Source organism: Nerophis lumbriciformis, linkage group LG02 (assembly GCF_033978685.3).
Source record: "Nerophis lumbriciformis linkage group LG02, RoL_Nlum_v2.1, whole genome shotgun sequence".
Lineage (NCBI taxonomy): Eukaryota > Metazoa > Chordata > Actinopteri > Syngnathiformes > Syngnathidae > Nerophis > Nerophis lumbriciformis.
In genome coordinates this window covers 477,493-505,000 of record NC_084549.2, presented here as the reverse complement: position 1 = coordinate 505,000, position 27,508 = coordinate 477,493, and the positions used below count along the sequence as shown (strand labels likewise).

The following is a 27,508-nucleotide window of genomic DNA, read 5'->3' as shown; positions in this document are numbered from 1 at the left end:
TTTTCCATTTTTCATACATTTTTGAAAAAGCGCCAGAGAGCCACTAGGGCGGCGCTAAAGAGCCGCATGGAGCCGCGGGTTGCCGACCCCTGGGTTAGTAGGTTGTGAGGACCCCCCTTTCCACTATAGCTAGAATAATGAAAAAAAAATATCTGGCACTAGATGGGAGTAGAGAGTTGCAACCTCACTTCAGAATGCAAAACACACAAAGTAAAACAAATATTTTACTTCTGTAGTTGTGAGGACCAGGCAAATGTCCTTACAAGTCAAAAGGTCCTCACAGAAAGGGTGGTTTGTCAAGTCTATGTCCACACAAGGATGGTGAGACAAGTGCACACACACACACACACACACACACACACACACACACACACACACACACACACACACATGCACACATACATGTCTTGCCTACTTTGTGTGGACCCACGTTTGGTTAGTACAGGGGTCGGCAACCCAAAATGTTGAAAGAGCCATATTGGACCAAAAATACAAAAACAAATCTGTCTGGAGCCGCAACAAATGAAAAGCCATATTACATACAGATAGTGTGTCATGAGATATGAATTGAATTAAGAGGACTTAAAGGAAACTTAATGACCTCAAATATAGCCACAAATGAGGCATAATGATGCAATATGTACATATAGCTAGCCTAAATAGCATGTTAGCATCAATTAGCTTGCAGTCATGCAGTGACCAAATATGTCCGATTAGCACTCCACACAAGTCAATAACATCAACAAAACTCACCTTTGTGCATTCATGCACAACGTTAAAAGTTTGGTGGACAAAATGAGACAGAAAAAGAAGTGGCATAAAACACGTCCTAGAATGTCGGAGAAAGTTATACATGTAAACAAACTACGGTGAGTTCAAGGACCGCCAAAATTAGTAGGACAAAACGGCACTCGCCAAATACTGGAATCAGTGAAGCATGTTTAATATAAACAGTGTGCTTTATAACAATTAGGGAGGTTTGTGTCATGTTTGTCCTCCTACAGAAACCATATTAAAACAAACAAAAACATTTTTTCCCCTCATCTTTTTCCATTTTTCATACATTTTTGAAAAAGCGCCAGAGAGCCACTAGGGCGGCGCTAAAGAGCCGCATGGAGCCGACCCCTGGGTTAGTAGGTTGTGAGGACCCCCCTTTCCACTATAGCTAGAATAATGAAAAAAAAAAAATCTAGCACTAGATGGGAGTAGAGAGTTGCAACCTCACTTCAGAATGCAAAACACACAAAGTAAAACAAATATTTTACTTCTGTAGTTGTGAGGACCAGGCAAATGTCCTCACAAGTCAAAAGGTCCTCACAGAAAGGGTGGTTTGTCAAGTCTATGTCCACACAAGGATGGTGAGACAAGTGCACACACACACACACACACACACACACACACACACACACACACACACACACACACACACACACACACACCGTAACTCCACCCCTCACCCCGTCGAAGTGAGGAATGTCCTCCCAGCAGACACGTTGTGGTTGGAAGGATTTTCCTGGAATGTGGGAGAAACAGGACGAAATGGATGAGTAAAATAAATGTTAAATGAAGCATCAAGTGGAAAAAACAACAAACTGTAGTGCATCAGGACTTGTGAGATAAGTAATAAAGCCGAGTTAAAAAAAAAATGAAGGCAACCTCCCTCTAAGACTGGCCCCTCCTGGCCGAGGAGACATGTGCGAGTCTGCACGTAGCACACTTCTAGTCTTCTAGTCATACTGCATACTTCTAGTCCACGTCCTCTAGTCCTCCAGTCCTCCAGTCCTCCAGCCCTGCAGGACAGGAGACAGCCAGACATCTCATCTAACAACACCGGGACACTTGCTCACTGCCACGATGCTCTTTTTCAGGTAAATAACAACACACACGTCACTATTTTGCAGCTAAACAACAACACACGTCATTATTTTGCAGCTAAATAACAACACACGTCATTATTTTGCAGCTAAACAACAACACACGTCACTATTTTGCAGCTAAATAACAAGACAAATCACTGGCTGTTTGTCGCTAGCCGACTTTAGCAAGTCTAACTAAGTAACTTTTATCGCAGCCTGTTATGCTAGCTTAGCTTGCTATCTGCGAACTAGACTCCACTTTCGAAACAATTCAACTCTACTGAGAGTCAATATTGTTTTAGGGAAATGACGAATGTTTATTTAGTTTGTTGAAGCAGAAAGTGGTAACCAAGACAACAGCGACTATATATATATTTATATATATATATATATATATGTGTGTGTGTGTCACTGCTCTTATCTTACAACTACTGTTTAGCCACTAGCATTTAAATGTCATTATAAAACACCAAATAATGTCACTTATATCACCATTTGTGTCAATAGTGAGCTTAGCGACGGATGCTAGCCGAAGCTACATGCTAACTACAGCTTTAATACACATTTCCAAACATAGCGCAAGTAGCTAACGCCAAATGAAAGCCTTCTCACAAACTACCGCTCATTTGACAGTATATTTGTGAAGTATCGCCACCTATAATTCATTTAGTTTATCCAGCAAAGCTTGAGTCTCTCCGGCGGGGAGGGGCGAAGACGTGGCAGTTCTTTCATGCACTTGCATGCAGGGTGATGTTATTTGTCCATAATACTTAGTTTTTTTAATGTCCTTTCATTCACTTGCATGCAGGGTGATGTTATTTGTCCATAATACTTTGTTTTTTAATGTCCTTTTATTCACTTGCATGCAGGGTGATGTTATTTGTCCAGAATACTTTGTTTTTTATGTCCTTTCATTCACTTGCATGCAGGGTGATGTTATTTGTCCATAATACTTTGTTTTCTTTGTCCTTTCATTCACTTGCATGCAGGGTGATGTTATTTGTCCATAATACCTTGTTTTTTATGTCCTTTCATTCACTTGCATGCAGGGTGATGTTATTTGTCCAGAATACTTTGTTTGTTATGTCCTTTCATTCACTTGCATGCAGGGTGATGTTATTTGTCCATAATACTTTGTTTTCTATGTCTTTTCATGCACTTGCATGCAGGGTGACACTATATATAATACTTTTTTTATGTCCTTTCATGCACTTTCACATTAATTTTTGGTTTTCTATTTACAAAATACTTGAGAGAAACAGTTTAATAGGTAAATAAAAGACATATTAAGGATTAGAGCTTTAAATGGATTTAATTGTAGAACATATACAGGTAAAAGCCAGTAAATTAGAATATTTTGAAAAACTTGATTTATTTCAGTAATTGCATTCAAAAGGTGTAACTTGTACATTATATTTATTCATTGCACACAGACTGATGCATTCAAATGTTTATTTCATTTAATTTTGATGATTTGAAGTGGCAACAAATGAAAATCCAAAATTCCGTGTGTCACAAAATTAGAATATTACTTAAGGCTAATACAAAAAAGGGATTTTTAGAAATGTTGGCCAACTGAAAAGTATGAAAATGAAAAATATGAGCATGTACAATACTCAATACTTGGTTGGAGCTCCTTTTGCCTCAATTACTGCGTTAATGCGGCGTGGCATGGAGTCGATGAGTTTCTGGCACTGCTCAGGTGTTATGAGAGCCCAGGTTGCTCTGATAGTGGCCTTCAACTCTTCTGCGTTTTTGGGTCTGGCATTCTGCATCTTCCTTTTCACAATACCCCACAGATTTTCTATGGGGCTAAGGTCAGGGGAGTTGGCGGGCCAATTTAGAACAGAAATACCATGGTCCGTAAACCAGGCACGGGTAGATTTTGCGCTGTGTGCAGGCGCCAAGTCCTGTTGGAACTTGAAATCTCCATCTCCATAGAGCAGGTCAGCAGCAGGAAGCATGAAGTGCTCTAAAACTTGCTGGTAGACGGCTGCGTTGACCCTGGATCTCAGGAAACAGAGTGGACCGACACCAGCAGATGACATGGCACCCCAAACCATCACTGATGGTGGAAACTTTACACTAGACTTCAGGCGACGTGGATCCTGTGCCTCTCCTGTCTTCCTCCAGACTCTGGGACCTCGATTTCCAAAGGAAATGCAAAATTTGCATGGTTGGGTGATGGTTTGGGGTGCCATGTCATCTGCTGGTGTCGGTCCACTCTGTTTCCTGAGATCCAGGGTCAACGCAGCCGTCTACCAGCAAGTTTTAGAGCACTTCATGCTTCCTGCTGCTGACCTGCTCTATGGAGATGGAGATTTCAAGTTCCAACAGGACTTGGCGCCTGCACACAGCGCAAAATCTACCCGTGCCTGGTTTACGGACCATGGTATTTCTGTTCTAAATTGGCCTGCCAACTCCCCTGACCTTAGCCCCATAGAAAATCTGTGGGGTATTGTGAAAAGGAAGATGCAGAATGCCAGACCCAAAAACGCAGAAGAGTTGAAGGCCACTATCAGAGCAACCTGGGCTCTCATAACACCTGAGCAGTGCCAGAAACTCATCGACTCCATGCCACGCCGCATTAACGCAGTAATTGAGGCAAAAGGAGCTCCAACCAAGTATTGAGTATTGTACATGCTCATATTTTTCATTTTCATACTTTTCAGTTGGCCAACATTTCTAAAAATCCCTTTTTTGTATTAGCCTTAAGTAATATTCTAATTTTGTGACACACGGAATTTTGGATTTTCATTTGTTGCCACTTCAAATCATCAAAATTAAATGAAATAAACATTTGAATGCATCAGTCTGTGTGCAATGAATAAATATAATATACAAGTTACACCTTTTGAATGCAATTACTGAAATAAATCAAGTTTTTCAAAATATTCTAATTTACTGGCTTTTACCTGTATATTGTCCCTGCGATGAGGTGGCGACTTGTCCACGGTGTACCCCGCCTACCACCTGAATGTAGCTGACATAGGCTCCAGCACCCCCCGCGTCTCCGAAAAGGACAAGCGGTAGACGATGGATGGAACATATCTATTATGATTTTTAATGCATTTTTCTTGTAAGGTGACGCCAAACTGTATTATAATTGTTTTCAATCATCATGATGCCAATTGTCAAGAAACGCTGCATCTACTTTTGGGTAAATGTTTGTTTTTATTGGTCATTGGGTGGTATTTCAATCAATGGAAATGGAAAAACAAAAAACGGTTGGTTTATTTGAATTTCATTTTTAAATGCAAAAAAATAAAATGAAGTAAAAGCGAGGATAATTACTATGGTGACGCTGTCTAAAATGTCTTTGGACCCCGACACAGAAATGATTTTAGAAATCGCTACGCACTAGGGATGTCCCGATCCGATATTTGGATCGGATCGGCTGCCGATATTTGCCAAAAATTGCGTATCGGCAAGGTATGGGAAAATGCCGATCCAGATCCAGTTTAAAAAAAAACTCCGGTCCGTGTTTTCCAACGCACCTATTTAAATACTACATTCCAATTTTCTGCTGCTCCGTAATTTCCGTTCCGCATTTTCCAGCACACCTTCAACACATCCACAATTCTCACGCAGTTGCTTTTAGCTTCTGGCATTACACGACAGGCTCTTCTCACTCTTTCGTGTGTCTCCCTCTCACAGACAGCGAGCGCACCTTCTTACACACGTCACATACTGTCACGTCATACGTCACATACTGTCACGTCATACGTCACATACTGTCACGTCATACGTCACATACTGTCACGTCATACGTCACATACTGTCACGTCATACGTCACATACGTATACGTCCTCTCCCAGCAGAGAGCGAGGTAGCGGCATGGCTAACGTTAGCTGTGATGCTAGCGCAGCCGCTAAGGTGCGCGCCTGCTCAAGCGTCCTCTGCGCACGGCAAATCTATGCCACGCACAAAATCAAATAAAAAATTAAGCGCATAACAATTTTCGACACACGGACACGACAGAGACAACAGTTTTCGTCATCATTGTTCAAATATTGTGACGTCTGTCGAGACGCTTATCTCCATTCGGTGCCACACGTCCAGACTCCACACCATCAAAATGGCAAAAATTTCCACATCAACACGGTATGAAAAAATTAGTGATTTTTTTTTGTTGTGATTTCCTTCTCTGCATGAAAGTTTAAAAGTAGCATATATTAATGTAGACATGCAAGCCTTGAAAGAACATTTTGAAAATCAAGACTACATTTCCTGCAAATGGGTGCATTTCTACCGTATATTTTAACTTTAGATTTATTCTCATAAATTCTCATATCAAACTCTTTTGGCTGTCTTTTTGACACTTACATCAGGTGCCCCCCTCCACACCCTGGATTATAAATAATGTAAATAATTCAATGTGATTATCTTGTGTGATGACTGTATTATGATGATAGTATATATCTGATAGTATATATCTGTATCATGAATCAATTTAAGTGGACCCCGACTTAAACAAGTGTAAAAACTTATTGGGGTGTTACCATTTAGTGGTCAATTGTACGGAATATGTACTTCACTGTGCAACCTACTAATAAAAGTCTCAATCAATCAATCCAAACACATAGAATTATCATACTGCTGTGATTATATGCATCAAGTGTTCATTCAAGGCTAAGGCAAAATATCGAGATATATATCGTGTATCGCAATATGGCCTTAAAATATCGCAATATTTAAAAAAGGCCATATCACCCAGCCCTAGTTCAATGATGCCATTTCTGTTTGTCATGTATAATTTTGTCTATTTTGTGTTTATCCTTGAATAAACAGGTCAGTTTCTTGTTACCAACCATTGTGTATTATTCAAACTCCCCTAATTCAGCTGGCTAGTTGTTATCAAGAGTACTAAAACCCTTTTCAACATGATTCTGACAACTAAGTAGGCTAAATAACTTTAATACATGCTCGGATAGGCCAGTATCGGTCAGTATCGGTATCGGTCAGTATCGGTATCGGATCGGAAATGCAAAAACAATATCGGTATCGGATCGGAAGTGCAAAAACCTGGATCGGGACATCCCTACTACGCACATATCAACAATAACTGAAAAACAGACCAAACTGGCCTGTAAGAAAAAATACTGTACACTAGTGCCAGAGGTGGGTAGAGTAGCCAGAAATTGTACTCAAGTAAGACTACTGTTACTTTAGAGATTTATTACACAAGTAAAAGTAAGGAGTAGTCACCCAAATATTTACTTGAGTGAAAGTAAAAAGTATGTTGTGAAAAAACTACTCAAGTACTGAGTAACTGATGAGTAACCTGTTCGTTTAATGATGACGGCAACAAATAATGCACAAGCAATGAGCAAATTCAGAGCCAGGAATATCTCTTAAGCAACTAAAACAATAATATGTATTAAATAATAATACATTAAAATAAATAAAAAATTAAGGCAAATTAAGCCACAATAACTTAACAGCACCATAGGCTCAGTAGGCATTGATTGATTGATTGATTGAAACTTTTTTTAGTAGATTGCACAGTACAGTACATATTCCGTACAATTGACCACTAAATGGTAACACCCCAATAAGTTTTTACACTTGTTTAAGTCGGGGTCCACGTTAATCAATTCATGTTAAACACACTGTGCACTTCTGATTGGTGTTTCTATGCATATGTGTGTGTGTGTGTGTGTGTGTGTGTCTGTGAGGCTGCAGTGCATTAATAAATGTCCCCACACAATGTACATTTGACAGTGATTCATAGCAGGGAAGCTAACATCAGCCTACGGTGACAGCCAAAATATCTACTAACGTTACTTACCGCCATGTGCTTCCTCAAATTTGACGTTGAGTCCTCGGGGATTAATAAAGTATTTCTGATCTGATCTGATGTAAGCTTAAGCTTGTTGCCACTGAAACTTTATGTGCAGTTGATCATGTGACCGCCTGGCTCTGTTTGATTGGTGAAACGGAGTCAAACGTCACCAGTGACTGCATCTGATTGGTGAAACGGAGTCAAACTTCACCAGTAACTGCATCTGATTGGTGAAACGCAGGCATGCGATAGATCCTACTCTGAAGGTCTGTCTGACATACCAAAACAAACAAAGCGTGCATTAACAGATGGATAAAAATCAGTAGCGAGTAGCGAGCTGAATGTAGATAAATGGAGCGGAGTAAAAGTAGCGTTTCTTCTCTATAAATATACTCAAGTAAAAGTAAAAGTATGTTGCATTAAAACTACTCTTAGAAGTACAATTTATCCCAAAAGTTATTCAAGTAGATGTAACGGAGTAAATGTAGTGCGTTACTACCCACCTCTGACTAGTGCTGTATCGTGTGATCACATCCAATGTGTGCCTAGAGATTTCTGTAGAAGTCATTCCTCGTTGTGTCATGTCTAAAATCATTTCTGTGTGGGCCTCCAAAGACATCTTAGCCAGGCACACGGGTACTTTTACCTTGAATATAAAACTTCCGATGTCAGAATATGACAAAATATTTCTTTTGGTCTGTTTTTCCGTTTCTGTTTACTAGGGATTAAAACGTTTGTTTCCGTATATGAAATGTAAAATGAAAATCAAACCGTTTTTTAGATGTTATTGCTCTTTGACACCAAAAAAAGAAAACATTTACCGTATTTTCCGCACCATAAGGCGACCTGGGTTATAAGCCGCGCCTTCAATGAACGGCAGTCAGATAGGTCAGTCAAACTTTAATAATATATTAAAAACCAGCGTGATGTGGGCGCGCATGGAGTCGTATATCAACATGGACGGAGCTGCGTGAAAAAAGCCACCCGGCCTCTTCGCGTAAACTTCCCTTAACCACTCGCTCATCTTTTCTTCATCCATCCATCCTTTCGAGTTAGCTTTTATGATGACGCCGGCTGGAAAGGTCTCTTTTGGCAAGGTCTTCCTTTTGAATATCACCATGGGTGGAAGTTTCTGGCCATTAGCATGGCAAGCTAGAACCACAGTGAAGGATGACTTCTCATTCCCTGTGGTGCGAATATTCACCGTTTGTGCTCCCGTTGTATCCACAGTGCGGTTCACAGGAATATCAAAAGTCAGTGGAACCTCGTCCATGTTGATAATGTTCTCTGGCCGGATCTTTTTTTCAGCTATCTTGTTTTTACAATATGCACGGAAAGTAGACAGCTTTTCTTGAAAGTCTTTAGGCAGTTGCTGTGAAATAGTAGTCCGTGTGCGGATGGAGAGATTGCGTCTTTTCATGAACCGGAAACCTGTCGCCATTTTGTGGTCTTTACAGATGTAAACACACAAAGGAAATGAAACGTAATATCCGCGCCCTTCTTCTTCTTCTACGCGGGCGGGTGGTTGCTTACAGTAGAAGAAGAAGCGCTTCCTGTTCTATGGGGGCGGGTGCTTACCTTGGCGGTTGCTTGCGTAGAAGAAGAAGCACTTCCTCTTCTACGGGGAAAAAAGATGGCGGCTGTTTACCGTAGTTGCGAGACCGAAACTTTATGAAAAAGCGCACCGGGTTATAAGCCGCACTGTCAGCTTTTGAGTACATTTGTGGTTTTTAGGTGCGGCTAATAGTGCGGAAAATACGGTAGTTATTAAATGTTGTTTTGTTTTTTTTAAATTAAATTGAAAAATTCCAGTCCTTTTTTGTTTTTAAGTGTCCTTTCATGAAAAGAAAATGAAATGACCACTCGCCGTTTTAATACTGGTACTTAAAAATCCTGTTGGATAGGAATGCTGACGTCTTCAATGTCACCATGGAACGTTCTGGAAAGTTTCTTTGAATTTTAATCCAAAATGAAATGAAGCTACATTTCGTTGTGCTTGTGCAATGACAATAAAGATCCATCCATCCATCCAAATGACAGAACAACATACTTTATCCTGGCTGGTAGCTTCAGTCATCATTTTGGAACATTTAGCTTTCTTGTCTCTCATTGATCAGGGAAGTGTAGTTTGTGTCTTCATGTAATAGTGGAAATACTGGCTTACTAGTGACCCTTAAAGGGGCTCTTTTATGCATAACCAACTTTTCTTACCAGTTGGTACTGGCTGTTGTGTATATTGGATCTGCATATGTCTTGAAAATGTGAAATCAAACCGTAGAGGAATGGCGGAGATATTTATAAACCAATCTTGCCTTCCTTCATACTTGCTTCAAACGAGATGTTTAGAATTTGCTCTATCCTGTGATGTCAGAGAATTATCTATACATGGTACTGATTTACCCAAAGTGCTTTGCGCCATTGTAGACCGCGCTGTAGTCAATAAGTTTCTTGTTTTCACTATCCTCTTGTTGTGCATCTAATACAATTTCTAGTATAATACATTTTAACAAAACAAAGTAGTGCATAGTTCAAACTTATATCTGTGAGTAGACTCTGAGACTGTAAAGGCACTAAAAACTACAACAAAGCTGGTGGGGAGAAGACGCTGTTGAAGTGGAGGCACGTAAATAAGACAGCACATTTGAGAAGACAGAAAGCAGTCTGTAAAACATCATCTATGCAACATTTTGACCAAAGAAACAACGTGACATGTTATGTAGACTTGAAGGAAGTGTTTTTAAAAATCATAATCTGACCCCTTTAAGTGATGTCAAAGTAAGATAAATGGTTGTTAAAAATGTGTGTCTGCATGGGCCAAATGGTGGCCTGCTGGTTTGCACGTTAACAAGTTTAGTGTTGTGGGTCTGAATCGCCTTTGGGAAATCTCAGTTTTCCCTGGGCTTACCGCCACATTTCTGTTCTATAAGTGAGCTAGAGCCTATCTCTGGTGACATTTGGGCACAGGTACACCCATCTTTACTCAAGGACTCGCCGTTGTTGTCACGACGGTCAACACTTCTTCCTCACGCTCTCCGGCCAGGGCGAGTTGACTCCCTTGTTCTGGCCGGCAAGATCACATGCAGTGTGTCGGGCAATTTGTTATTTTGCACTTAGAAAAATTACAATTTCTTTTTGCTTTAGTAAAAAACATGCATCAAATTAGATTACCGTTTAATTTAAAAAAGTATAAAAAATGGTATCACTGAATGTGTAAAAAAAAATCTGTATTGGGGAAGCGCAAAATAAAATTCTGCTTCGGGCCTCACCTTAGCTAGGCTGTGATGGCTATGATTCACCAGCTTGCAGGAAGAAGTCATCACATTATTGAATAGATTATATTTATTACTTGTCTTCATCATGTGAAGGAATGTACTCTGCAATGTTTTTCACTAAATTGATCATTTTGTCTTCCTGTTTGTTATAAGTATTTTTTTTAAGTCCCCCATCAACTGTCCTTCTGGGACCTCCCATGGTGAATGACAGAAATACCATTGGGGGTTTATTTGAAGCAGAACAAGATACTACTAATTAGGGATGTCCCGATCCAGGTTTTTGCACTTCCGATCCGATACCGATATTGTTTTTGCATTTCCGATCCGATACCGATACTGACCGATACTGGCCTATCCGAGCATGTATTAAAGTTTAAAGTTATTTAGCCTACTTAGTTGTCAGAATCATGTTGAAAAGGGTTTTAGTACTCTTGATAACAACTAGCCAGCTGAATTAGGGGAGTTTGAATAATACACAATGGTTGGTAACAAGAAACGGACCTGTTTATTCAAGGATAAACACAAAATAGACAAAATTATACATGACAAACAGAAATGGCATCATTGAACTAGGGCTGGGCGATATGGCCTTTTTTTAATATTGCCATATTTTAAGGCCATATTGCGATACACAATATATATCTCGATATTTTGCCTTAGCCTTGAATGAACACTTGATGCATATAATCACAGCAGTATGATGATTCTATGTGTTTGGATTGATTGATTGAGACTTTTATTAGTAGGTTGCACAGTGAAGTACATATTCCGTACAATTGACCACTAAATGGTAACACCCCAATAAGTTTTTCAACTTGTTTAAGTCGGGGTCCACTTAAATTGATTCATGATACAGATATATACTATCAGATATATACTATCATCATAATACAGTCATCACACAAGATAATCACATTGAATTATTTACATTATTTATAATCCAGGGTGTGGAGGGGGGCGCCTGATGTAAGTGTCAAAAAGACAGCCAAAAGAGTTTGATATGAGAATAAATCTAAAGTTAAAATATAGGGTAGAAATGCACCCATTTGCAGGAAATGTAGTCTTGATTTTCAAAATGTTCTTTCAAGGCTTGCATGTCTACATTAAAACATTCTTCTTCATACTGCATTAATATATGCTACTTTCAAACTTTCATGCAGAGAAGGAAATCACAACTAAAAAAATCACTAATTTTTTCATACGGTGTTGATGTGGAAATTTCTTGCCATTTTGACGGTGTGGACGTGTGGCACCGAATGGAGATAAGCGTCTCGACAGACGTTACAATATTTGAACAATGATGACGAAAACTGTTGTCTCTGTCGTGTCCGTGTGTCGAAAATTGTTATGCGCTTATTTTTTTATTTGATTTTGTGCGTGGCATAGATTTGCCGTGCGCAGAGGACGTTTGAGCAGGCGCGCACCTTAGCGGCTGCGCTAGCATCACAGCTAACGTTAGCCATGCCGCTACCTCGCTCTCTGCTGGGAGAGGACGTATACGTATGTGACGTATGATGTGACGTATGACGTGACAGTATGTGACGTGTGTAAGAAGGTGCGCTTGCTGTCTGTGAGAGGGAGACACAGGAAAGAGTGAGAAGAGCCTGTCGTGTAATGCCAGTAGCTAAAAGCAACTGCGTAAGAATTCACAGACCAGTGGATGTGTTGACGGTGTGCTGGAAAATGCGGAACGGAAATTACGGAGCAGCAGAAAAGTGGAATGTATTATTTAAATAGGCACGTTGGAAAACACAGAGTTTTTTTAAAAACTGGATCTGGATCGGCATTTTCCCATGCCTTGCTGATACACAATTTTTGACAAATATCGGCAGCCGATCCGATCCAAATATCGGATCGGGACATCCCTACTACTAATAATACAATAGTAAAAAAAAAAACAGAATGAAAAAAAATGCCCCACAGAATCCTGATCTCAATTATAAGCATTTTTTTCAGACTTTTCCTTACTTACCATTGTAAGACTACCGGTAATCACTTTTATTGACATCTTTCTGAGTTCAGCCAGCAACCACTACCATTATGCAAGCCAGAGCATTTTGATCACCAACAAAAGGCAGCAGGTATTTTCTCTGACATGACTGGAGCTAAGCCAACCACAGCCATGCCTAAAGAAGTACTGCTTCATTTACCGCCACACCTTGGAATGACAACCTTCATGTGTTTAATAATCATGATATAATTAGTTCAACAAGTTTTGTTAAGTTGCCTTCTACTTTCAGGTTTTGCAAAGTATATATGACATAACACCACTGTTCTTGTGTCGGCCTGTGAACGGCTAACCTAAATGAAAATGTTTTCATTTGATCTGTGAGAGTGTCCAGGCAGCAAAACCTGTCTGAGCCTGCATCTTGCTACTAGAGCAACAATTCCAAAACTTGTTGAAATCCAAACCATCTCACGCTCTCAGTGCTAAAGATGGAGTTTTAACTAGCGTGACTGCTTGAGGTCCTTTCAGCGTCAGTGAGCTAAGTGGTCGGCCACAGGAAATCCCAGCCCCGGCCATTCACCTACAGGACATTTGGGAGTTGCCACACACACTCAACCTTTTGATTCCATAAACTACCAGTTTAGACTGGCTTGTTAGAGATAAACTGCAGACAGAAGCAGTCGTTTTTATGAAGCAGGTGCACGGTCTTTATTTGTACAGATGGATGCACAACTGCAGAATTATTACGTCCATGTTAATAATGGACTAGATTTACATAGCACTTTTCTAGACACTCAAAGAGAAGTGAGAAGCCATCATTCATTCACACCTGCTGGTGGTAAGATATTGTGAATGAATAATGAAGGTGTCTTACCACCAGCAGGTGTGAATGAATGATGAAAGTAGTTTACCACCAGCAGGTGTGAATGAATGATGAAAGTATCTTACCACCACCATGTGTGAATGAATAATAAAGATATCTTACCACCAGCAGGTGTGAATGAATAATGAAGGTGTCTTACCACCAGCAGGTGTGAATGAATGATGAAGGTATCTACCACCAGCAGGTGTGAATGAATAATGAAGGTATCTTACCACCAGCAGGTGTGAATGAATGATGAAAGTAGTTTACCACCAGCAGGTGTGAATGAATGATGAAAGTATCTTACCACCACCATGTGTGAATGAATAATAAAGATATCTTACCACCAGCAGGTGTGAATGAATAATGGTGTCTTACCACCAGCAGGTGTGAATGAATGATGAAGGTATCTACCACCAGCAGGTGTGAATGAATAATGAAGGTATCTTACCACCAGCAGGTGTGAATGAATGATGAAAGTAGTTTACCACCAGCAGGTGTGAATGAATGATGAAGGTATCTACCACCAGCAGGTGTGAATGAATAATGAAGGTGTCTTACCACCAGCAGGTGTGAATGAATGATGAAAGTAGCTTACCACCAGCAGGTGTGAATGAATGATGAAGGTATCTACCACCAGCAGGTGTGAATGAATAATGAAGGTATCTTACCACCAGCAGGTGTGAATGAATGATGAAAGTAGTTTACCACCAGCAGGTGTGAATTAATGATGAAAGTATCTTACCACCAGCAGGTGTGAATGAATAATGAAGGGTGGTGGTAAGATACTTTCATCATTCATTCACACCTGCTGGTGGTAAACTACTTTCATCATTCATTCACACCTGCTGGTGGTAAGATACAGTACCTTCATTATTCATTCACACATGGTGGTGGTAAGCTACATTTGTAGCCACAGCTGCCCTGGGGTAGACTGACGGAATCGTGGCTGCCAGTTTGCGCCTACGGCCCCTCCGACCACCACCCATTATTCACCTGTGTGAGCGGCACTGGGGGCAAGGGTGAAGTGTCCCGCCCAAGGACACAACGGCAGCGATTTGGATTTCAAGAGGCAGGGAGCGAACCTGCAACCCTCAGGTTTCTGGCACGGCCGCTCTACCCACTACGCCATGCCGCCCCAATGGCAATTTTCATGCCGCCCCAATTACAATGGCATCTTTTACACAGAGATCCTGAAAAATCAGCAATCAATCATTCTGGAATTTGTGTTTTTTGACACCTTTTTGTTAAATAAAGGGGACCAATAAAAATATCATTATTGGCTTAATTTGAACAGAAAAGCTTATGATACATTAAACATACCTTTTATTGCGATCAAAGAACAATTTTGGCATTAGATAAGATGGTAAACATTCTATACGACTTGTCTTTTAATAGTAAGTAAGCAAACGGATTACAAAGGCTCATAATTTGGCCACTGACGTATGCAGTAACATACAGGTAAAAGCCAGTAAATTAGAATATTTTGAAAAACTTGATTTATTTCAGGAATTGCATTCAAAAGGTGTAACTTGTACATTATATTTATTCATTGCACACAGACTGATGCATTCAAATGTTTATTTCATTTAATTTTGATGATTTGAAGTGGCAACAAATGAAAATCCAAAATTCCGTGTGTCACAAAATTAGAATATTACTTAAGGCTAATACAAAAAAGGGATTTTTAGAAATGTTGGCCAACTGAAAAGTATGAAAATGAAAAATATGAGCATGTACAATACTCAATACTTGGTTGGAGCTCCTTTTGCCTCAATTACTGCGTTAATGCGGCGTGGCATGGAGTGGATGAGTTTCTGGCACTGCTCAGGTGTTATGAGAGCCCAGGTTGCTCTGATAGTGGCCTTCAACTCTTCTGCGTTTTTGGGTCTGGCATTCTGCATCTTCCTTTTCACAATACCCCACAGATTTTCTATGGGGCTAAGGTCAGGGGAGTTGGCGGGCCAATTTAGAACAGAAATACCATGGTCCGTAAACCAGGCACGGGTAGATTTTGCGCTGTGTGCAGGCGCCAAGTCCTGTTGGAACTTGAAATCTCCATCTCCATAGAGCAGGTCAGCAGCAGGAAGCATGAAGTGCTCTAAAACTTGCTGGTAGACGGCTGCGTTGACCCTGGATCTCAGGAAACAGAGTGGACCGACACCAGCAGATGACATGGCACCCCAAACCATCACCCAACCATGCAAATTTTGCATTTCCTTTGGAAGTCGAGGTCCCAGAGTCTGGAGGGCACAGGATCCACGTTGCCTGAAGTCTAGTGTAAAGTTTCCACCATCAGTGATGGTTTGGGGTGCCATGTCATCTGCTGGTGTCGGTCCACTCTGTTTCCTGAGATCCAGGGTCAACGCAGCCGTCTACCAGCAAGTTTTAGAGCACTTCATGCTTCCTGCTGCTGACCTGCTCTATGGAGATGGAGATTTCAAGTTCCAACAGGACTTGGCGCCTGCACACAGCGCAAAATCTACCCGTGCCTGGTTTACGGACCATGGTATTTCTGTTCTAAATTGGCCCGCCAACTCCCCTGACCTTAGCCCCATAGAAAATCTGTGGGGTATTGTGAAAAGAAAGATGCAGAATGCCAGACCCAAAAACGCAGAAGAGTTGAAGGCCACTATCAGAGCAACCTGGGCTCTCATAACACCTGAGCAGTGCCAGAAACTCATCGACTCCATGCCACGCCGCATTAACGCAGTAATTGAGGCAAAAGGAGCTCCAACCAAGTATTGAGTATTGTACATGCTCATATTTTTCATTTTCATACTTTTCAGTTGGCCAACATTTCTAAAAATCCCTTTTTTGTATTAGCCTTAAGTAATATTCTAATTTTGTGACACACGGAATTTTGGATTTTCATTTGTTGCCACTTCAAATCATCAAAATTAAATGAAATAAACATTTGAATGCATCAGTCTGTGTGCAATGAATAAATATAATGTACAAGTTACACCTTTTGAATGCAATTACTGAAATAAATCAAGTTTTTCAAAATATTCTAATTTACTGGCTTTTACCTGTGTGTGTATATATATATATATATGTCCTGTTGTGGGCTTAATGGCAAGGTCTTCCTCTGTCGGTAGGGGAGTGGCGAGGAGTTCTCTGCCTCGACAGGTAGCTCGCTGCTGACGGGCGGCATTTGACATTCGACTCGCTCCGGTGATGTCTCTGCTCGCGGCCTTCAATGCGGATGGCTTCGGTATTGTCAGGCGAGCCACCTGCTGGGGCTTTTGGGCTCACTTTTCTCCTTGGTGCTCCCGCACTACTACTAGTGCAAAGTACTACTCAGCACCACGATGTGAGCGACGGTCACACATGACACATGCATCAAAAAAAATGGGTGTTATCGCGCTAACGTTGACACTCTCACTTTTAGCATACAGATGTGAGTCTTGGGTTTTAAAATTCACACCTGTGTTCTGTTTTTGTCCTGCCAATCCCATTTGCACGGTTATTATCCTGCCTGTTTCAACTGAAACATTACCAGGTCGACTTTGAAATGCTTGTTTTTGAGTCACATCTCCTGATTCTAGGCGCAGAAATAACAACATGAGACATGTTTAATGTCAGAATGTTGTTTATGATATCATCTGTTGGAGACGATGTACCCATTCTTTGATTGTAACTTCCATGTTCTTAATGCCTATCTGTCTCTGTCTACAGGAAGTTGCTGCCCTGTTGGTGTCTCCTGTTGCTGAGCTGCCGGACAACGCTTTCAGCCCATGACTTCTTCACCTCCATAGGTAAAAGATCACATTTATAGATGCGTCGTATTCCGTCTTCCCTGAAGTGAAAAAAAGTGGTGGTCAACCAAGCAGCGCACAAGGGGCCTGAATCCTTCTGCAAAAAGCAGATAGGAGCAAAAAAATCCAACTATGTAATGGAATAGATGCCTCTACTTTATCACAATAAATTTGTCGAGTCATACCAAGGGTTATCTGTCTGTGGAATTCCCAGACAGATAATCTTGAGCTCCAGACATCATTCTGCACTACAAAACAGCTGAAAAGTTGGAAAAGCATGGAGGTGTACCACTTCTTTGTGTGTGGCTGGGTCAGGGACATTGCTATCAAGACTCTCCCGTATAAGTATGCCTTGTTTTTGCTCGGGTATGGTTGTATTTCATGACTCAACTTTGCGTATTGTGAGGACGCATCCATCTCAACTACGACGACGGGCACTCGACAGCTGACACCCGTGACTGCATATGCATTTAACTGAAAACTGAAAATGACTGAATCATTACCATGTTTGGTTTTAGTCCTGTTGGCATATGTACTGTGTACAAAATAAACAAGAGCAGAGACGTAGTAGTACCTTTCTTGACAAGGTATCATTGACCCTGACTTTTTGGTTTCTGGTTGTTCAAAATTAAAATACAATATTAAGATAATACTTCACTGGGAAAAGCTAAACAAGTTAAGTATACTAGAAATATATCAAACAATCCTTTAACAAAGTGGTCAGTGCAAACTTGTGCGTTCTTCGACTTGGCTCTCTTTTACTCGAATGCATGCCACGTATTTTATCGTCTTTCGTATAATCTTGCACTCTTCCGCCCTTCTTGGTTACTTCTCCAGGAACTCTGAGGAAACGTTTATCCTTTTCGGGATTTGAACGGTTCGTACAGCCGAAAACAACGCAAGCATTGGACATTTTTCTTGGGGAAAGGCGCCTACAACCCGCTGGGAACTGACGCTGGCTTGACCACCACATATATATAATGAGCCGCATGTGACGTTATGCAAATCCAAGCAAAAGTGTTGTGGATGTGCGCTCCTCAGGCCAGATGACAGACCTGTTGCTCACCGAGAAAGACCTTGTCACCGCCCTTAAGGACTACATCAAAGCTGAGGAGAGCAAGCTGGAGCGGATCAAAAAGTAAGTTCGCCCAGTTGTGATTTGGACATGAAGTGCAACATGTTGTGGTCTTTGACAGGTGGGCTGAAAAGTTAGAAGCTCTGACGGTCGCTGCAGCACAAGACCCAGAGGGCTTCCTGGGCCACCCCGTCAATGCCTTCAAGCTGATGAAGCGGCTGAACACCGAGTGGGGCGACCTGGAGAGCCTCGTACTCAGTGACACCACCGATGGTAGAGCCTATGCACATTGTGGTTAAAATATTGAGTTCACACATTTGATCCTTCCCTGTCTTTCTACCAGGTTTTATTTCCAACCTGACCATCCAGAGGCAGTACTTCCCCACAGACGACGACCAGACCGGGTCGGCCAAAGCTCTCCTTCGTTTGCAAGACACATATAAACTGGATTCCAACGCCATCGCTACAGGAAACCTGCCTGGTAAATCTGGTTTTGCTTCCTTGTGTGTGTGTATGGTTTAACGTGAAGTTTATGATGTATGTAATTGAAGAAAGACAATACCGTATTTTCCGCACCATAAGCCGCCCTGGGTTATAAGCCGCGCCTTCAATGAACGGCATATTTCAAAACTTTGTCCACCTATAAGCCGCCCCGTGTTATAAGCCGCATCTAACTGCGCTAAAGGAATGTCAAAAAAACAGTCAGATAGGTCAGTCAAACTTTAATAATATATTAAAAACCAGCGTGATGTGGGCGCGCATGGAGTCGTATATCAACATGGACGGAGCTGCGTGAAAAAAGCCACCCGGCCTCTTCGCGTAAACTTCCCTTAACCACTCGCTCATCTTTTCTTCATCCATCCATCCCTTCGAGTTAGCTTTTATGATGACGCCGGCTGGAAAGGTCTCTTTTGGCAAGGTCTTCCTTTTGAATATCACCATGGGTGGAAGTTTCTGGCCATTAGCATGGCAAGCTAGAACCACAGTGAAGGATGACTTCTCATTCCCTGTGGTGCGAATATTCACCGTACGTGCTCCCGTTGTATCCACAGTGCGGTTCACAGGAATATCAAAAGTCAGTGGAACCTTGTCCATGTTGATAATGTTCTCTGGCCGGATCTTTTTTTCAGCTATCTTGTTTTTACAATATGCACGGAAAGTAGCCAGCTTTTCTTGAAAGTCTTTAGGCAGTTGCTGTGAAATAGTAGTCCGTGTGCGGATGGAGAGATTGCGTCTTTTCATGAACCGGAAACCTGTCGCTTAGTAGGAGCCATTTTGTGGTCTTTACAGATGTAAACACACAAAGGAAATGAAACGTAATATCCGCGCGCTTCTTCTTCTTCTACGGGGGCGGGTGGTTGCTTACAGTAGAAGAAGAAGCGCTTCCTGTTCTATGGGGGCGGGTGCTTACCTTGGCGGTTGCTTGCGTAGAAGAAGAAGCACTTCCTCTTCTACGGGGAAAAAAGATGGCGGCTGTTTACCGTAGTTGCGAGACCGAAACTTTATGAAAATGAATCTTAATATTAATCCATATATAAAGCGCACCGGGTTAAAAGCCGCACTGTCAGCTTTTGAGTAAATTTGTGGTTTTTAGGTGCGGCTAATAGTGCGGAAAATACGGTACAGGATTTAATTTAGAATGCGTTACCAAAGCTTTTTTTGGACACTGCTGTTTATTTGTTTAAAATGGATCCCCAGTAGGGGTCCATCACACGAGACAATAACAAAGAAACAAGAACAAAGGATATGTATATCAAATTCTGACTCAAAAGCCACCTGTTTAAAATAGCATAATCACTGTAACTGCCTCTACCCTGTTATATGTCGATTTGATCATTTTCTTATAATTGTTTTATCTGTACATGTTGATTGTATCCTTTGTTGTTTTCATCATTATTTGTTTGAATTATTTTATCTGTATATTGTAAAGTGTCCTTGGGTTTTTCGAAAGGCGCTTATAATTAAATGTATTATTATTATTAGTAGTACCACAAAACATCAATTAGAAACAGGTCGTATATAAAATAAAGCATTAAAGGAACATTAAAAAAGTGGAGTAATACCTCTATAAGCTTGTTTTTAAAACACTTTACATTATTTGACTCCTTTTTGTCCTCTGTGAGATGGTGGGTGGGCGAGAAAGGAGGTTTTTCCCTTCATGGCGTCATTGGCACATATTCAATATGTTGGCCCGTCATGTGAAATCCGGAAGTCATGCGGTTGCAACCCAACAATAAATGTTGGAAAAGTCACTTTTGCACGATACACACCACATGGTCTCCTCTGTGTTACTTGACTATGCCCTTCTCCATTTAAGGAGCTACGCAAAAGACTCTTATGACCGTGGAGGACTGTTACGAGCTGGGAAAGATCGCCTACACGGACGTTGACTATTACCACACGGAGCTGTGGATGGCACAGGCCCTGAAACAGCTGGACGGGGGAGAAGAGTCCACTGTGGATGCGGTGACGGTGCTGGACTACCTCAGCTACGCCATCTACCAGCAGGGGGAGATGGAGCGAGCTCTGGAGTACACCAAGAGGCTACTTGAACTGGGTAAGTCCCCTCCCCAAGTACTTTTTTAGCTTGGAAAAACACACAGGCAGACATCTGGGATTCTTTGGATTCTAAAATGTCAGCACTCCAACCCTGATGTCATTTTTTGGTAAGTAAAGACCAGACATTATTTGTTCTGTTTGGTTGTAGAAACCAAATGGGTTCAATTTTATGTTCCAGCAACATTGCTGCAGACATGCAATACTAGTCAAAAGTTTACAGACACTTTCCCATGCTATTGAATGAGAAGGTGTCTCCAGATTTTCAAAGTCGATACTGTACCTTTTTCCTTTTCTCTCTAACCTTTCTTGGTGATTATTTCCAATATTCAGATCCAGAGCATCAGCGAGCCAAAGGCAACGTGAAGTACTTTGAGTTCCAACTGGAGAAGCAGAGGAATGCGTCGAAAGATGACGCTAACAAACAGAAAGAGCCCGAGAAGAAAGAGACAGCAGAAAAGAAGCCAAAGGAGAAGAAGGACAAGAAGGCCTTCAGTCTGATCCCTGAGAGGAAGAAGTATGAAATGCTGTGTCGCGGAGAAGGCATCAAAATGGTGAGAAACACTTAAACTTTTCACTCCTACTCTCTACTTTGTTTGAACGTCTTGGTTGCTGCACTCAGACCCCACGTAGGGAGAGCCGGCTCTTCTGCCGTTACTACGACAACAATCACAACCCCTTCTATGTGGTGGGACCGGTCAAGCAGCAAGACGAGTGGGACCGTCCGTACATCGTCCGCTTCCTTGACATCATGTCTGCCAAAGAAATTGAGAAGGTCAAACAGCTGGCAAAGCCGAGGGTAAGTCGTCTTTTGTTTGACAATATTGAAAAATATTGTTGCCTCCTTATTGTTCCATGTATGCGATACAAAACTTTGTCCTGTGGTTTAGCATGTTTCCACACATTTGAAAGAAGTCTCAGAGGTTCCACATTAGTTTATTAGAAGTGTGTTGATGCTGGAGTTTAGGTACCGTATTTTCCGCACCATAAGGCGCCCTGGGTTATAAGCCGCGCCTTCAATGAACGGCATATTTCAAAACTTTGTCCACCTATAAGCCGCCCCGTGTTGTAAGCCGCATCTAACTGCGCTAAAGGAATGTCAAAAAAACAGTCAGATAGGTCAGTCAAACTTTTAATAATATATTAAAACCAGCGTGATGTGGGCGCGCATTTGAATCGTATATCAACATGGACAGAGCTGCGTGAAAAAAGCCACCCGGCCTCTTCGCGTAAACTTAAACTTACCTTAACCACTCGCTCATCTTTTCTTCATCCATCCCTTCGAGTTAGCTTTTATGATGACGCCGACTGGAAAGGTCTCTTCTGGCAAGGTCTTCCTTTTGAATATCACCATGGGTGGAAGTTTCTGGCCATTAGCATGGCAAGCTAGAACCACAGTGAAGGATGACTTCTCATTCCCTGTGGTGCGAATATTCACCGTACGTGCTCCCGTTGTATCCACAGTGCAGTTCACAGGAATATCAGTTGCTGTGAAATAGTAATCCGTGTGCGGATGGAGAGATTGCGTCTTTTCATGAACCGGATCCCTGTCGCTTAGTAGGAGCCATTTTGTGGTCTTTACAGATGTAAACACACAAAGGAAATGAAACGTACGGTAATATCCGCGCGCTTTTTCTTCTTCTACGCGGGCGGGTGGTTGCTTACAGTAGAAGAAGAAGCGCTTCCTGTTCTATGGGGGCGTGTGCTTACCTTGGCGGTTGCTTGCGTAGAAGAAGAAGCGCTTCCTGTTCTACCGGGAAAAAAGATGGCGGCTGTTTACCGAAGTTGCGAGACCGAAACTTTATGAAAATGAATCTTAATATTAATCCATATATAAAGCGCACCGAGTTATAAGGCGCACTGTAATTTTTTGAGAAAATTTGTGGTTTTTAGGTGCGCCTTATAGTGCGGAAAATACGGTACAGTATTTTGTACAAAATTGTGTTTTAAATGAATCCTTAAGGTACCTTGTTATTGTGCAATACTAAGATACTCAAAGAATATGGTATAGCGCCTCTAATAGCGAGCTGGCAACTAGAGCGCTAATCGCTAGCTTTTAATTTGAGCACTAATAGCTAGCTATGGTAAATGCTATGATTACTATACTAATACAGCTGTATAGTTATTTTTCCATGTTTTATTTTAAACCTGTAAGGTACCGTGAGTCATGTCACTGCCATTTGTAAATTAATATTAAGTACTGTATCTATAAAGACATTTGGAAAATTTGCATTTGGAATATAGGAAAACATTTGAAAAAATTCACCTGCAGTTCATCTGCGGCTCCCACAGGGTCCACGGACCCCCGTGAAGACCTCTGGGTTAGACTATTGACTATCAACATAATAAAGCTCCCATGTCTGTAGCTAACAATAATAAATAATATTAATGAATTACATTTGTAACGCACTTTACATTTGTTAAAATCTCAAAGTGCTACAAAGTATAAAAAAAAAAAAGGTTCAAAATAGAAAGTTAGAATATATAATAGAACACTAAACTATAAATAAAAATATCAAAAACATTAGTTAAAACATAGAAATATAGATAAAATACAAACAAAAACATGAAAGCACTGGATAAAACAGATAGGCAAGCAGTGCATTTAAAAACAAGAAGGCGGAGAAATTAGACGACAGGTCAGAGCTTTATTTCCAGATGTGTAGCAAAGCCTCTCTTCTTTTTTCCCACCCAAACTACCCTCTGGGAATTGGTGGTTACATACATGAGCCGGTCTTATACACCTACGGGGGAGGGTCAGAAGGACCGTTTTCACCTTGACGGAACTTTAAAAGTGACCATTTGAGTGCCGGTTCTCTCAAAGTAGAACAGAGAAGTGTGATTTTCCTCATATTTGGGGCCTGCTTTACTAAGATCCAAACACCACGCGCTAGACAGCGTGTGCTAAAAATAAAATAGCATGTGCTATTAGTGGGGGTGTGTGTGATTCACTAACACTGTGTGTGCAATTGCAAATGTTATTTCAATGAGGATTTTGCATCTATACGGGGTTTTTACCACAGAGATGATCATTTACTGCACATTCATGTTATCGTGTGTGCCAGGTGTTGAACCAGCAGCACATATCTATAATCTGTAACACCTTTTCTGAATGGCAATCTAGACAACAGAACCAAATGCCCACTGACACTTCATTCCGTGCGCGAGGCTGTGGATCGCATCACATTAGTGTGGAATGACTCAAACGCAATAAAATGCATAATGAAAGATATTTTCACATAGGAGATATATTTATAGTAATATATTTCCTAAATAAAAAACGAACAACATTCAAAAAAACGCCAGCTATTGAATTAATTTTAATCAGCCCCGTAAATCATCCAGCTGCTCTAAAATTATAAAAGGACATTGCTGAAGAGACGATAATACTACTATTTTTATTTCTGTCAGTCTAAAATGTTGACACACACACATACATAGGACGGAGGTGAATCGTCTGTGCAGCGCCAGCACGGATCCTGCAGCGGTGTGTGGAACTGTCAGTAATAAAACCCTACCGTATTTTCCGCACCATAAGGCGCCCTGGGTTATAAGCCGCGCCTTCAATGAACGGCATATTTCAAAACTTTGTCCACCTATAAGACGCCCCGTGTTATAAGCCGCATCTAACTGCACTAAAGGAATGTCAAAAAAACAGTCAGATAGGTCAGTCAAACTTTAATAATATATTAAAAACCAGCGTGATGTGGGCGCGCATGGAGTCGTATATCAACATGGACGGAGCTGCGTGAAAAAAGCCACCCGGCCTCTTCGCGTAAACTTACCTTAACCACTCACTCATCTTTTCTTCATCCATCCCTTCGAGTTAGCTTTTATGATGACGCCGGCTGGAAAGGTCTCTTTTGGCAAGGTCTTCCTTTTGAATATCACCATGGGTGGAAGTTTCTGGCCATTAGCATGGCAAGCTAGAACCACAGTGAAGGATGACTTCTCATTCCCTGTGGTGCGAATATTCACCGTACGTGCTCCCGTTGTATCCACAGTGCGGTTCACAGGAATATCAAAAGTCAGTGGAACCTCGTCCATGTTGATAATGTTCTCTGGCCGGATCTTTTTTTCAGCTATCTTGTTTTTACAATATGCACGGAAAGTAGCCAGCTTTTCTTGAAAGTCTTTAGGCAGTTGCTGTGAAATAGTAGTCCGTGTGCGGATGGAGAGATTGCGTCTTTTCATGAACCGGAAACCTGTCGCTTAGTAGGAGCCATTTTGTGGTCTTTACAGATGTAAACACACAAAGGAAATGAAACGTAATATCCGCGCGCTTCTTCTTCTTCTACCGGGGCGGGTGGTTGCTTACAGTAGAAGAAGAAGCGCTTCCTGTTCTATGGGGGCGGGTGCTTACCTTGGCGGTTGCTTGCGTAGAAGAAGAAGCACTTCCTCTTCTACGGGGAAAAAAGATGGCGGCTGTTTACCGTAGTTGCGAGACCGAAACTTTATGAAAATGAATCTTAATATTAATCCATATATAAAGCGCACCGGGTTATAAGCCGCACTGTCAGCTTTTGAGTAAATTTGTGGTTTTTAGGTGCGGCTAATAGTGCGGAAAATACGGTACTAAAGACCAGGGGAAAAAAAGACCAGAAAAGTTCAGCGTGGACTCGTTTTTATGAGGTTGTAAATCAGGATGATAGTAATGCTGGCTACGTGATTTGCAAGAGCTGCGACGCTGTTTATGTCTACGACAGTCACAAAACCGGGACATCTAACATGGTGCATCACATTTGTGCAAAACCCCAAATCTCCACAAACACCCTGAGCATGAGCAGTTTCGTCCGCCGTGATCCCAGAAGAGTGCCACAGGATGTTAAAACAAGGCTTACAGATGCATGTGTGGACCTGTGCACTAATGATATTGAGTTCGGTCAGCTGAATAATTTTGATGGTTACGTGTTGTTTGGGCGCACTACAATGCAAAGGAATTAAGGCAATAGCGTTGTTTATTGTGGGTTTTTTCTATTGGAGATATACTACTGTGTGTTAATTATTTGGCCTCGCTTTCAAGTGAAGCGCATCTCCGATTGGCGACAATGTAAAACTATTTAGCCTGCTTTGTGCGTCGCGACCGTCTATTTTCATTATAATTCAGGTTTGATGATAAAGTGCAGTCTGATGGGTTTGATTTCCCCCCTTCAGCTATTTGCCTTGGCCAATAAGTTGCGGGTAATTTATTATTATTATTTATTTAATTTATTTTTGTTTAAATAGAGATGACATACATATGTTATTGTATAATTTAAGTTTGTGCGCGTGATTGACAGCCTAAGGCTTATGAGGCACATTTTTTATTTATTTTTTTATTTCAACTTAAAAACGTATGAGCCTATGCCTATGCCTACAACATGCCTACATGCCTGTCGTTGACAATGGAGATTGTCTGATATTTTGTCATGGCTGCAGATCAATCAATAAAGGTTCATCTTTGTCGCGAAATTGTTCACTGCTTCACTGTGCACCCCGCCCTCGTCCCTATTTGAGCATTATAACGTTAACAAGTTAATATTCCTTGAAATAAATTCAGAACATTTTTTTTACCTAACGAAAATATAGGCCCAGTCTTTCTAAAACATTTTTTTAACTTCTTAAAAGCATCGTTCTGCTTGCTGCAACTGCGCACACAAAGTGTGAGGAACGCACTCCTGATCTGAGGGCATTGGCAACAATAGTCAACACTTTCTTCATGGAAATGACAATAATACTATAATAATGATAAATAATATTATCACGCATTAATATCTCTTAGCCACTAATGCGTGGCCAAGATATATTAATGCGTGGCACGCTTTGAATGTCTCTGCTACATTGAATCAGTCTCCTTTCTTTAACAGGCAAAAGCTTTCTAACCTCACTAATGCCTTGCATCGTCTATATTAGATGTATAACAACGGGCGGGTGGCGGGCGGGTGTAGATTTGATAAAATGTTAGTTCGGGTGGATGGCGGGTGGATGACGACTTTTGTGATGCGGTTGCGGATGAAATAATTGCCTATCCGCGCATCTCTAATAACTACCTTCTTGTGAACCATAAGTACCTTCTCGTGAACCCTAACTACCTTTTCGTGAACCCTAACTACCTTTTCGTGAACTATAACTACCTTCTGGTGAACCATAAGTACCTTCTCGTGAACCATATGTACTTTCTCGTGAACCATAAGTACCTTCTCGTGAACCATAAGTACCTTCTCGTGAACCATAAGTACCTTCTCGTGAACCATAAGTACCTTCTCGTTAACCATAAGTACCTTCTCGTTAACCACAAGTACCTTCTCGTTAACCACAAGTAGCTTCTCGTTAACCATAAGTAGAATCAGAATCAGAATCAGAATCAGCTTTATTGTCATTACGCAAGGTAACGAGATTGAGGCCATTCCATA

The 27,508-nt window shown here is 41.2% G+C and overlaps 1 protein-coding gene and 1 long non-coding RNA gene across 2 annotated transcripts in view; one reads left to right on the top strand and one right to left on the bottom strand.

Annotated features, from left to right (window-relative positions):
- Positions 1 to 1,772, bottom strand: part of LOC133577002 (uncharacterized) — a 13,635-nt gene extending 11,863 nt beyond the window's left edge. The window contains exon 1 of the long non-coding RNA XR_009811692.1: positions 1,458 to 1,772. This is a non-coding gene — a long non-coding RNA (uncharacterized lncRNA). The remainder of the gene's footprint in view (positions 1 to 1,457) is intronic.
- LOC133576930 (prolyl 4-hydroxylase subunit alpha-1-like) overlaps positions 1,770 to 27,508 on the top strand; it is a 43,735-nt gene continuing 17,996 nt past the window's right edge. Inside the window, exons 1-8 of the mRNA XM_061930396.1 lie at positions 1,770 to 1,868; positions 17,406 to 17,485; positions 18,527 to 18,623; positions 18,682 to 18,833; positions 18,904 to 19,041; positions 20,878 to 21,117; positions 21,450 to 21,670; positions 21,739 to 21,915. Coding sequence (XP_061786380.1) covers positions 1,855 to 1,868; positions 17,406 to 17,485; positions 18,527 to 18,623; positions 18,682 to 18,833; positions 18,904 to 19,041; positions 20,878 to 21,117; positions 21,450 to 21,670; positions 21,739 to 21,915 — 1,119 coding nt within the window. The 5' untranslated portion in view covers positions 1,770 to 1,854. The remainder of the gene's footprint in view (positions 1,869 to 17,405; positions 17,486 to 18,526; positions 18,624 to 18,681; positions 18,834 to 18,903; positions 19,042 to 20,877; positions 21,118 to 21,449; positions 21,671 to 21,738; positions 21,916 to 27,508) is intronic.